The following is a 14,037-nucleotide window of genomic DNA, read 5'->3' as shown; positions in this document are numbered from 1 at the left end:
TGTAGCTCTATACTCGTTCTTAGTTGTATTTCTCTCGCGCTCTCGCTCGCTCTCTTTCCTTTGTTGGAAGGTCTCGTCCCTACCTATCGATCTTCTGTCATTACCATATTGGGGGGTGAGGGTGGGGGGTGGGTGATCTGTTGAGAGGGTAAATCCAATAAGGAAGGGGCCAAAAGTTTGTCCAGATAAACAAATAAATGCTATTAGTACCGGCCGTGTGTGGTGGCCCTGTGTCTGGAAGCACAGCCCATTTCCTGGGCGAATATCAGGGCTTCCAGTAAGGGCTGAGCAGAGAGCCAGGAGCGGTAAACAGGAAAGAAACCTGATCTTGGATCTGCTCGTCTGTATAGCTGTCTATCAGTCAGAGGCATCATAACCCGGATTCGTCCCTCCCCCATCTCTCCAACCACTTTGGTCTGCAATACGGCTAAAATCAGGACGGCCGTGAGCTATGAGGACTATATGAGCGTCCCTTTAACTAAGACAGGTGTTTTTCAGATTTGTTTTCCATCAACGGGAAAGCTGAGACGTATGTATACACATTCGCCGTAATACATACACAAGCACATATAAATGTGAACGACCAAACAACCTCAGGCGTAATGTTTCGAAGATGTATAATATCAAATAGCCACACAGCAGCAGTGCCCGGCCTCCACATTAATGTGCTTCGGACATTGAATCTGTTCCTGTGTGTAAATTATGGTGGCTAGTAATATGATATACATTCATTAGGAAGGGGACTGCTGAAAAATGAAATAAGGCCCAGGTCACATCTGGAATGTTAAGGCAATGGCGTCTGCTCATTTACAAGGAAGCCAGGCCTGTAAAAACATGACAAATCTATTCCTGTGCTTGTTCATTTGCAATTTTATCATCTCCTAATGTTCTATTAGAGCAGTAATACCAGCAGGGTCACTGTCGTCGCTCATGCGGAAAGGAGCGCGGTGATGATGTCATACTTCCTGTTCTGCTGCTCTGACCTCATGGTCTTGTGGAGGTTCTGATTGTATTAGTTTAACTGAGGTCTGTCACAATTACAGCTAGAAATGACACAAAACCAAAAAATTATATTCTCACATAGACTATTTCAGATTTTATCTCAAGTATGTTCTTTGAAAAAATGTATTAGTAAAAAATTGTTGATTGTGGTAAAAGTTATGGACATGGTGATGAATTACTTTTACACAATACATTTCAAAATGGTTTATGTTCATTTCACTGTTTTGTTTAGATTATCAAAGGTTTTATAAATCTTATAATTATGAAATTTAAATGTGACCTTAATTTAACAATAAGAAAAAACACTCCCAATAATGCCCACAATTCAAACAAAATCCAAGCGTGCTGTATATACTGTATAATCTGTTCAAGCTAACCACACAGACTCACATGCCTCTATCTGTTTGCATTAACGGTAAATGCTTGGATCAAACATTGACCACACTGGTGTGTAATGTCATGCCGTTTACACCCATCAGGGCTGCAATCCATTTTGATGAATGGGGGCTATCATATAGTGAAGCATTCCTTATCCTGACGATAATGTAATCTTCAATTTCAAAAACACCATTTGTTGCAGATGTAAGAGATAAGATACTCTCAGCTGTGAGACAACAAAAATTTGGACTATTCCCAGAATAATGTGTCAGGTTGTAATCTGATGTAAACATCAGATCTCTATGGTGGAATTAGTCATTGGGAAGCATGAGATCACTCTGAATTTGTTTATCAGAAACAGGTTTTTGTGGTATTATATCAAATGGATAATTCCCACTCTGAATCCGGATAGATTTAAATACCCACCTGTCTATATTATGCAAGTTGCTATGGAAACCATTCCGCGCGGCTCCATCAACTTTGCTTACTTATTTGTTTTTTTTCTGATTATTATTAATAATGAACTGCTTACTGAACAGTATTAACATTATGTTATAATCAGCAATACACGTAACAAACAAAATCTCATTACTTAAATAATATGTCACTGCACCCTAGCTTAGCAATGTTTACATATACATACAGTATTAACAATAATACATATTTATGAAATGAACAGACTACAGCAGGTCAAGCCAAAGCTTTCAGTATGTAGTATGTGGCTTCTCATGCTGAATGTTTATACATCACCTCACCACAAGTGTCCATTGACTGGATCGTATTGGGTGGTCGCGGTGAAGTAGAGCAGCATGTCCATTCCATGCGTATATGAGCACAGCTGATGCACAGTTCTTTGACTTTTGCTAATTTGGCTCATCCACCATGCTTATCTAACAAAAATCAAATATCCTTAGTCTCTCTCTCCCCATCACCCTTCCCCCCCATGTCTTCCATCCATCAATATCTGCCCATCATAAATATCAGTCACTGTGCTCTTTAACTAATGTGGCTTCATTGCATAATTCATATTCTCTCTGGACCTAAAAGGTTACTGTCTGAAAGTCAATAATAACCTGTCTATCTGAATAGGAACAGCACAGAACGCAGCCACCAAAATTTCTAGACCCGAGGAACGCATCACTTCCTTATCAATGATCAAAATAACAAAAAGTACCAATGGCCAAGTTTCACTATAGTTTAAGACAGGTAGAGTATATACTGTATATATTTAAGAATATGACATATTATGGATAAAGATAAGACCACTACGCTACCCGGGAACACAAGGTTTTTCCTGGAAGCACAGATTGAATTCTAGACCCTGTGGAGGAGCCAAAGAGGGATCAGGTGGATGTGAAGTGACAAGGAAAATGTGGGAAACAAAGGCTGATAGAGGAAACGGAGAGAGCAAAGGAGCCATGACCCTCTAAGAGGCCTGTGGCTGTACTGCAGGGGGACTGGATATTACAGTTTGATCAACAACAAAAAAGTATCATGAAGCAAAAATATAACATTAAGTGGTAAATTTGATGTTTCAGCTAAATATTTAATTTTCTCACTTCCATTTAAATATGATAAATTAAAAGTGTATATTAAAATGAAAACAATAAAAATAAGCAAAATGAAAAATATGATGATTAAAAGCCAAGCCTAAAATTATAAGCCAGGCCTAAAATGCAAAACTATTAATTTAATGTATGTAACGTCCCTGCTTCCTGATCTTTTAATCCATTAAAGGGGGCTTGTGACCTCAAAAAGGTGGAAGACCCCTGCATGTTCACTGCTCAGGATGACATGAACACTTTTGTTTGTTCAATTTCATTATCACCAGTACCAGCGTTTGTCGATAAAGCTGTTATTAGAAGCGTCTCCATGTGATAAGTCAGTTTTCCAAAATTTCATAGAAAAACATCTTGTCGAACTACAGCTCTGTAATAAATTACACAGCTCGGCAAACATAGTAGCATGCTTGTTCAAGGACCAAGAGAAACAAGTTAACCTGCCGTGTTCCACACTTGGCCCTCACCTGTGATTGAGTCCAGCAGTTTAGAGAAGTGCCGTCAACAAACTGTTATTGCCTCAATAAAGGGCAAAATCAATAGTGCTGAAATGAGTGGCCAGGCGCAGCAGCCGACGCTGTTAATAACTCGCTGCCAGTGTTAGAACAAGAGGAGGAGGAGGAACAGAAGAGAGATGCTTAAAACTACTTGTAGGAAGTCAGGACAAAATCCATCTTCGAACATCAGCCTTGTCTCGACAATCAAGCGGACACGTAGAGGTACACGAGAAATGATTTCTCATTTACCCTTCCTTCTTTTCTCTTCTCCCTTTCAAACGCTGCCATGGCTTCTCTTCCCCCGTGTGGTGACTCAATTATTGTTGGGCGAGCAGTAATAAAGTGAGGGCTGTGGTACCTTCGATCGGCTGACCTGTGAGAAGGCAGCACCGGACAGCTGACTTCACCATGATGGATCACCACACTCTCTCTCCATCTCCCTTACTGCCTGTGTTTCTTTTGTTCTCTCTCTCTCTCTCTCCCTCCCAAACTGGACTGTGTTGGTTTGTGCTTTTGTTTAACATTTGTGATCTGCAATCTTTGAATCAACCTTAAAGGAACAGTTCAGCCAAAAATGAAAATTCTGTCTTCATTTACTCATCTCAAGTTGTTTGGAAGAATGCTTGTAACCAAACAGCTCTTGGCCACCATTGACTAGGAAAAAAATCTTTATAAATTTCTTTGTTCTGTTGAACACAAAAGAAGATATTTTGAAGAATGCAGGAAAGCAAACAGCTCTGGGGCACTTTTGACTGCCATTGTAATTTTTCGTACTATGGTAGTCAATAGTGGCCAAGAACTGTTTGGTTACAAGCATTCTGCCAAATATCTTTCTCCGTGTTCATCAGAACAAAGACATTTATACAGATTTGGAAGAACATGAGGGTCCGTAAATGATGACAGAATTAAAATTTTTGGGTAAACCGTCTCTTTAAGTAATTGGGCACACATATGAATTCTTTTGTGTAGGCCTTATTTTTAACACGTGTTATATACAGTAAATACATATGCAAATATATCAACAAAATTGGTAAAGTGCAGTAAACTTCTACAGTATATCCATGTATAGGAAGCAGGCCACGCTGCACAGGGACCCCGTATCCTACATACAGTACTTCTGTCTCCTAATATAACCAAACCAACATCTAACTGCTTCCTCGGGGACTTCCCCCATGCCTGACCCTGGAGACATCTCGTAGAGCTAGACAGCCAGGCAGTTTTCCCTGTACCCATTTTATTCAGCACCTCTATTAGAGCAGGGTTGCTCATAACCGGTGGGCCATTCCACCCTATTCATTAAAAGGGAAGGGAACGGTTAAAATATGGGCGTCCGTTAGGCATGATCTCCGGGGAGCGAGACCACAAGTGTATTCTGCATCCCTCATGCAGAAAAAAAAAACGGTGAGAAAGATGTGACAAGTGACCTAAGCCGTGACCCACCTAATGTATTCAGATTCATCATAGGACTAGCAAAATGGGCCCAAATCAAGCCAAGATTAAGGCCACAACAAGCATATGTGAGCAACACGATGCCCCAATTTCAATGACATTTACCAGACGTTTTCAACATGGCAGACAGAAAAAACAACTACCTTGGGATTCATTTAACTGATTAACAAAAACGTTCATTTTTTAAATTCCCAGCAATACATAATTTCATATAGGCATGCAATCTAACATCATTGTAAGGGGGTATTTATATATCTTCATCAGTGACATCAACAAGCCTGTAATCTAACACTACCCCATCAGTGTCAGAGAAGCAGATAGCAACAGATGTGTGTACTGGTGATTTTCACAGGGACCTTTAGGAACTGGGTCAACTGAGCTCCTCGTGATGGAGGGCAGAAGTGTGTGTGCGTGTGTGTTAAGACTGGGTTCAGACTGTGGGACTGCAGAGGAAAGGTATTCAAACAATGTCCATGTGGTTCATTAGGGACTCAGATCAAACGTTGCTGCCCTCTTTAGCTTCACTGACAGGAGACAGAAGATCTGTCCTCTGCCCACCAGCTGCAGAATGGACGCTAGCATGAAAGGAATTGTGGGGGACTAGTGAGGGAATGAGGCAAGAGAAAGAGAGATAGAAGAAAAAATTGTATGTGAAATGCAAATCTGCAAAATGTTAACACTGACATTACCGAAGCACAGCTATGATATCACTTCCTGTCAAATGCTTTGGTGTCACATGGGATTATTAAAAGTACATGACGTCTTTTGCTTGTTCAGTAGGGGAGGGCACTATTCTTTGTAAATCTGCTTCAGAACAATATGTATTGTGAACAGCAGTATGGAAATAAATTGAATTGAATTTAGAATGTTTGACACACACAAAAATAGAGCAGGCAGGCAACTCCAGTCAACCAACATTATATAATAAAAACTAAAGCAAGATTCAAAATCATGGAGAAAATAAACGTTTTCTACCATACTTGCCAATAGTAAGTGAATTAAAAGAAATCACAAGACTTAATATTGTTGACCAGCCATCAAACATTTTCAAATTATTAAAACCATATTTCGTCCAAATTGCATTGGAAATATCAAAGTAGCTCTTTTTTGTGTTTTATATTAAATGCTCACTTAATGCAGACTTTGATTTATATCTTCCCTTCTTAATAAATAATAAACACATGTTTCTTATTTATACACTACCGGAAGTTTTAGAACACGTACTCATTTATATTTTTCCACATTTTATAAAGATTGTAAGCTCATCAAAACTGTATAACACAAATGGAACTATCATGTTTCAACTAAACGAAAAAATAAAACTTATAATTTAGCATCTTCAATTCTCTTGGCATTTTCTCAAGCAGCTTCTTGGGATTTTACCCCAAGATGTTTTTTAAAAATATATTAAAGGAGTTCCCATCTATTCTGAGCCCTTACTGCTGCTCTTTTTTCATTATTCTGTCAAAGTCATCCATTTCAAAGTCATTTTTAATTCAAACAAATTTGATTTGTTTATAATGATAAAAGGTTATGTTTGCACAATTATATTTTTGTCTATAAAACTAATTAAATCAATTAAGCATATACCTTCAGATGAAAACTTTAATTTCATTCAAGTGTTTCATTCAAACTTTTAACCAGCAGTGTACAACAAAGCCATTTTCCACATACCATACTAATTTTGACTTAGTTTCCAATACAGAAAAGATTGAAGTGACTTTTCTAAATCAAAGAATGTTTAATCTAAACCTATGCAGCACAAAACACTTTAACCACTTGACCACGAACTCAAGATCTGCCTGATTCTTCTAGATTGGCTTTGATGCTACACCCATTGACCTCACAGTCTAATTTAACATGTTTAAGGTGTAATGGATTGGGAGTCGACTCATAGGTCATGAATACTGACGACCCAGCTCTGATATAAAGGGCGTCAAACAGCACAAGGTCAGCGCTGAATGTGAAAAGCCCCAGCCAGCCATAATTACTCTTTTTACACTATTAAGTGGTGCTGCAGGAGCAGGACTCAGGGGTATAGGACACATACAACAAGATAAAGTAATGTTTATTTATCCGTCCCTAAGGATCCATTTACTTGGCCTGGCTTTCCTTAAGAACCGTGCGTGGCAAGAGAAATAAACACCCAACTGGGTCCACAACTAGGAGTTTTCTTTTTTTAACAGAGCATCCTGAACCCAACTGCTTAAGATTGCCAACCTGAATATACAGTATATAATCAATGGACTGTAGGAGCCAGTAATGAATGCTTCAAATAACAAGACTATGCTTCAGCTAAGGATTAATAGGCAGCGGTGGATAATAAAAAAAATCCAGTGTGTTTGTGGTGGTAATTGCTCTGTGAAAATACAAGTGAAATAGAGATATTAAAGCGCATTGGTTATGTGATGTAAATGAACTGACCTTTGGTAAGCGCTCAGGGTCGCCTGGGTGTCGGGGAATGACCTTCTGTAGCCGCTGGAAACCGTAGTCAATAGTGGGCTCATTCAGTGCTGCAGGAAAAAGAGAATTCAACCCTGTTACCACAAAGAAATTCAACACCCATCTGTAATTACTATTAGGCAGACATGCCTATAAAAATATACGTGTACAAGCTTCATTTTATTTAGACCTTAGTATGTTTTTTAGATATGAAACAAATTTAGAAGTGCGAACTGCAGTATCAAATATTATGTTTTCTAAGCAGTTAAAATAACAATTCCCAGAATGCATTCTGCAGTCTGAAATCACAACTCACCACTTAAAGTGATGAAAACTGCATTTAAAAAAATGAAAATTCGGTCATCATTTACTCACCCTTTTGTCATTTCAAACCTGTATCACTTTCTTTCTTCTGCAGAACACAAAAGAAGATATTTTGAAGAATGTTGGTAACCGAACAACGACATCTAGCCATTGACTTGCATTGGTTTTGTGTCTATACAATAGAAGTGAATGGGTACCGCCATTGTTTGGTCACCAATATTCTTCAAAATATCCTGAAAAATTTGTGTTCTGCACAAGAAAGAAAGTCATACAGGTTTGAAATGACAAGAGGGTGAATAAATGATCACAGAATTTTCATTTTTGGGTGAACTTTCACTTATAAAATAACATAAAATGGGTTTGTGTTTTGGAACCTGACTGTCTTTTCTATGCGCAAGACAAAAATTTGGAAAGCATCACAAACTGGTCATGAGTAATGAGCTATCTGACATAATTAACTATAACGCAAAAATGAGTTTAACAGCCATGTAAAGCTGAACATCGTAGTGATGAAATGCCATTTAAGATCTTCGATCTTCGATCAACTACAAAGCGCTTTTTACATTTGCTCCGTCCTTATGCAAACTCCAATAACAAGCAACATTGTATTTGACTCTCTCTTCTGTTTTGTTTATAAGCACTGCTAATCTACAAAACAAATCTATAGACCTCCATTATGAGCAAATAATTCAATTAAAGTTTTCATTTCTGTAGACCGCCACCTCCTTGGAGGACCACAGAAAGCTTCATGAATCTTCATGGAGCACAGAGCAATAAAATAATATTGAAAAAGGAACCCGATCTGTGTGATAGGGCCAAACATCCTGCACGGGTGGACCACATGCTGCTTGGCCCCATGTTTTTCTAACCTCCCCGGATTGAGGGGACTCTCACACTGAGACAATGGCTCTTTCTCCACCACCAACCCTCTGAGCTTGTTTGTGTGTTTATCTGTTGTGGTGCATAACCGAAGCCCTCAGGGGCACATTTACACAGGGACATTCTGTGGTTCATTGAGAGAGAGAATGAGAGTTTGAGCAATGTAAGTTAGCAAAGACTAGAAATTTGATTTGCATCATACAGTATCACAATAAGTACTTTTGACTAAACCACATTTTAAAAATGAAGGAATTTAGCTGAAAACAATGTTTCTCATCTCATCTGGTCCGATTATCATTTTAGTGGATTTAGTACCAGTCAGATTCCCTCGAGTTCAAATACACATACGCGCACACGCATACACGCACACGCACACACACACACACACGCACACACGCACACGCACACACACACACACACACACACACACACGCTTTGGTTGACTATCCCCGTGGGGACAGTCCATAGGCGTAATGTTTTTATACTGTACAAACTGTATATTCTATCCCCTATCCCTAACCCTATCCCTAAACCTAAAGATCATAGAACACTTTTTTGCATTTTTAGATTTGTAAAAAATATTGTTCTGTACAATTTATTAGCTTTTTTGCCCTTGTGGACCTCAATTTTGGTCCCCACGGTGACACGAGTCCCCATGTGTTGGTGTGTATTCAGGTTTAGGTCCCCACCGGGATATACAAACATGAACACACACACACACACACACAAAATGGGGCATGACGGTTTATTAAGGAATACTAGGAAGTTCGAGTTTTTTTCTTTCCTCAAAAAAATTTCACTGTAAAAATTATTCTGTGTCGTAGTAGATTTCATGAAATTAATTGAGTAGATTTTACTTAATACAATTGAGCTTTTGTTTTTTAACCAAAATTAAAATTATAGAAAAAAATCTTGGAATTCTAAATGATTAAATTATTGATTGAATTCAATTTAATTTGATCATGTTCAACCCACTTAAACATGTATAAAGGATCCTTACTTCATTTTTTTGTGGTGGGACTACATGAATTCTTTTAGTTAATTTCACTAACTGAGCAGTGCATTTAGAGTTCCCAGCATGCTTTGCATGCGACAGCATTAGGAGAGTCATTTTTGTGAAAAAGTGCTATTTTATGTGCTTTACAATAAAATGTAAGACTTGACAGTGTTTGTTGTTCAGTTGTCTTTAAGATTTAGAAGAGATTCTGTTTGTATTTTTGAGTTTCGTGGTTACCATCAATCAGAAGAGTGGTGCTTTTGCTAAGGTCATGGGAGAGCTCATGATGTGTGTGTTTACACTCAGTGAACCCGACACGAATGCCGCGCCACATCCAATGTGGACAACATTTAAAATTATAATGGGTTCTAATGCGTTTCTTTTGTCGTGTCGCGTCGCGCCAGTCGTGTCCGGTGTAGACACAGTGTAATAGTGCTAATGCCAGTACTGAGACAATTCTCAGCTTACGTGTACATCATATACAGTATGTTGTAAACAATAATAAACGTTAAACTGAAGTTTAAGATTAAGAAGTTAACTCCAATGCTCAAATGAGTATTTCTTCTTGATTTTTTAAAGTTTATCATGTGACGTGCTTAAAGACTCTTTGGCCTCTAATAATTCCTCGCCCTTTACTCCCTCTTTCTCTCTCTCACAGACACACACACTTTATCTGTCTATCTACTTTTCTCTCGTGATGGACTGACTGCCTTTCCTTTGCCCGAAGCCTCAAATCTTGAACACAACTGAGGAGGGGCAAAAATAGCAATCAAGGACTGGAGTCCTTTGGCCCACAGTTAATTGTTCTGTTAAAGCTCAGGGACGAGCAGAAATGTAACAGCCTCTTTCTCTCTTTTCCGGCCTCCCTTCTGTTTGCCCTGTAGGCCGCAGCCTGGACGTTTCCTGAGGGAGTTAACCCAGCTCCCCTCAGCTCCACAGCTGAGAGGACAGACTGTGGGCAGCCTCTGAGTGTAGTGGAGTGGATTCAGATGGCGAAGGGCCCGGACAGAACCAGACCCCTAGAGCCTTAAACACAAGCTGTGCCCAGCCTGGACCACCTCTACCCCCCCATAAAAAACCAGAGCAGTTCTGACTGCAGCTCAATGCGTTTTAACAAAATTACATCCAAAGATTGGTGCGACCTATTGGTTTATCAAAACGATTAGCTTAAAATGTATGTCTTATTTTACAACATACAACTGCATGCAGCGAGACACAGTATGGTTGAGTGGCTCTCTGATTGAGAGCTAGCATTAGCCTGAACTCTCTCGCCCCGCCACGGTCGCATGGATGCACAGTCACTTGTTCTGCTTTGTGATTGACTGACTGTTTACTTAAAGAGCAAGAAGAAAAAAACAGTTAAAACAAATCCTGGAGCATGATGGAGAACAGACCACAGCTATCGGCGAAGGAAAGAACAACAAAAACAGCAGAATGTGACAGAATGATTCAAAGCCGCCCCACGGCTGACAATACATCATATCTAAATAGACTTCCTGTAATCAGGCCTGTTGGTGGTTTGGAGACGGGGATATGGAAGTGCGGACCGGGACAGAGCACAGAACGTGGAACGTGAATGGGGGATGTGGAAGTTGATGGCGGAAATTCATAATAACGAACGAAAAGACAGACAACGTGAAGGATGGATGCATCTTTGTGTCACATTCAAAAAATACTGACTATGTGAACTCTATCTCTGAAGTTTAAAGACAAAAATGATTTAAAGTAATATAAAAATGATTTAACAAAATTTTCGTAGTGTGGCATATGTGTGGTGGTTACTATTTATAGTATTAAATAAATATATTATTTATTTATAATATTTGGCAACAAATAATGTTGCAAATAAAATAAAATAATTTCATATTATAATATAAATATATTATTTATTTATAATATTTGGCAACAAATAATGTTTTATTATTACAAATAAAAAATAAAAAGTAAACAGTTATTAGACAATATAATTATAAGTATAATATTTTATTAATAAAATATTGTAATGTATTAGTGCCCTTTTTTCTGATTATGGCTATGCAAATAGAAAAAAGTTGGGCTGTGTAAGTTATTACATGCAAATGAAAAAATATGAAAACAAATATATTTTTTTAATTAGAATAACATGCAATGATGATACATCAGAAAAACAATCGAAAGTTATTAAGAAAGTAAATTGCTTCATGTTAACTGCACATTGTATGTGAGAACACAATAAAAGCTGAAGAAGAGCTGGCCTCGAATAAATAACCACTAAACACTTAAGAGTGAATAATGAAGTGGATGTTGAAGCAGAACTTTGTGAAGGCCTGGACAGGGAACATTTAAAGTGAGTCTCTTTCAAAAGGACCCATGTGCTGGCATAATGAGGAATGAGAATGTGCATCAGAGGACGGTGAGTTAATGTGCTGATATAGAGATGGATGGGCCAGATCTCAAGCTAAACTATACTCTGCCACACTTCTAGACATCTGCACATGTTTACTCTCCTTTATTGCTATTGATTTTCCCATACTGTACAATCCTCTCACCAGTCGAGAGAGAGAGAGAGAGAGAGAGAGAGAGAGGGTAACGCACTGTGTACTAAACAGTCATCTAATTCTGTGTACCAATGCCACCTGCACGCCCACCAAAAACAATGATGCAAACATTTCATGTATGTGTCAAAAATCTGCTTGACATTGACCAGTGACAGTAAATAAGTTACCTAATGTGCTGGAGCAAATACTGATTTCCAGATTCTCTATTTCTTATTTAGTGTGTAATCTTGTTTACATGTACTGCAGAACTGTATATTTATAGAGAAACACCTTTCAACAGTCCAGGCACTTGTTTAGTTTTACAATTTCAGGCTGAGAAACTTGCAAGCTGCTGTTTCCATTTCTTTCTGGGCTTATATTGTGGCTTCACGACAAAAATAAGGTGATACTGGATAGCATCCCAACATACATGATAGAGTTGATCTCATGTCATCACGGATTCATGGCACCTCTCCGATTTCATATGTGAAGGGGAAGGAAAAGGTTACGCGTGATGTCATGAGCGCTCGGCCTGAAATAAAATCTACAAAATCAATATTGAAAGGAGCAGAATATCTGCTGTATTCTATGCCATCTCATTAGGTTTAATGAGCATAATCGATCTAAGCAAATATAGGACTGTTGCCCATTCAAACGGACTTCTGAGAGGTGCGAATTGAATTTTCTGCCCCTTGAACACAGAAGCTATCAAGGAACAGAACTGACGTTCCAAAAAAAATGAATAAAACAATGCTACAAATATATTAACAATCATCCCCTCTTTCCGCAGAAGATGGGATCAAAGCAAGTAAAACATATCAGCAATAAATAAATAAATGAACAACAACCATTGCTTGAAGGATCCCTTGCAATCACGCAGATCAATGCTCATTGAAATTTCATGAAGGCAGAGCCGGACCGCTTCATATTTCACAATAATAACTACAGGCCCGCAGGGGTGAAGAGAGGGGAGCGGAGAAAGGAGGATGGATGGGTAAAACTAAAGACAATACTCTAAACGCTGTCAAAACCAGATGGAGCACAGTCAAAACATCAACTTAAAAAAAAAAACGTATACTACGAAAAACCACCACATTTAATATCTTAAGCAAAAGCCTGGAGGCAGAACACAGGCGGCGGTTTTTAAACCAGAGAACACAGCCTTTATGGCGTCTTGTTTTGGAGAGCAGATGCAAGCTCGGAGCCGCTGGTGGTAAATTGAATCAGCTGACCACACATAGACCCGCAGGGCTAGAACAGTATCCCTGACTGACGGAGCAGAAAGGCATGCTGGGTAATTGGTCTTTAGCAGAACCTTTTAACAGGCACTTGTGGGCTTTGTACAGAGCTGTTAATGTCAGGGTGGTAATGTTCTGTACATGTTAGGCAATGGCAGACTCCGTTTCACACTCTCTCTCTCTTTTCCCAAGAGCTCTCTTTCATTCAGGTGTGATCTCATATGCTGTGGATAGGAATCGATAGGCTCAGTGGCAGGGTGTTCGATGCCTGCCTGAATTATTGCTTCATTTCTCTCCCTATATAGATGAGGCCTGTTTTTTCTCAGCCTTCCCCACACTGGGATCAATACCTTACAATCTCATTTTTATCCATTTTTCCATAAACTCGGTGATTGCGTTTATTTGGAAAATCCGACAAGCTAAATATGGCATCACTTTAAGACACGGGAGGGGGGGGATTCTTGGACCCTGTGCCTGTAAAATGGATGACTTGTTTTTCATGATTCTGAGCAGCGGATTCTAAAAGTCAGAGAGATCGGTGTAAAATGGCCCACCGAAGACGCCCTGCTGTTGAGCAAACTGATTTCTCTAATGTCTTTATGTTACAGTCGCCACCATGCCGAGGTTTACCAATTTAATTGGAATGGTTGTCATCGATCACCTAGTGTGCCACCATTTGTCAATAGAATTAAAGAGTCTCATTATCAAAATCGAACGATCACTCAGTTTGCTCAAAATGCGTCCATCAAATCTAGT

General features: G+C 39.0%; 1 protein-coding gene across 3 annotated transcripts in view; it reads right to left on the bottom strand.

Moving 5' to 3' along the window:
- ebf1a (EBF transcription factor 1a) overlaps nucleotides 1-14,037 on the bottom strand; it is a 126,524-nt gene that overhangs the window by 13,042 nt on the left and 99,445 nt on the right. For all 3 annotated transcript variants that reach the window (XM_057349501.1, XM_057349502.1, XM_057349503.1), the window contains exon 11: nucleotides 7,310-7,398. In XM_057349501.1, the coding sequence (XP_057205484.1) occupies nucleotides 7,310-7,398 (89 nt within the window). The remainder of the gene's footprint in view (nucleotides 1-7,309; nucleotides 7,399-14,037) is intronic.

This window comes from Triplophysa rosa, linkage group LG13 (genome assembly GCF_024868665.1).
Source record: "Triplophysa rosa linkage group LG13, Trosa_1v2, whole genome shotgun sequence".
NCBI classification, from domain to species: Eukaryota; Metazoa; Chordata; class Actinopteri; order Cypriniformes; family Nemacheilidae; genus Triplophysa; species Triplophysa rosa.
This window is presented reverse-complemented; position numbering and strand designations above follow the sequence as displayed.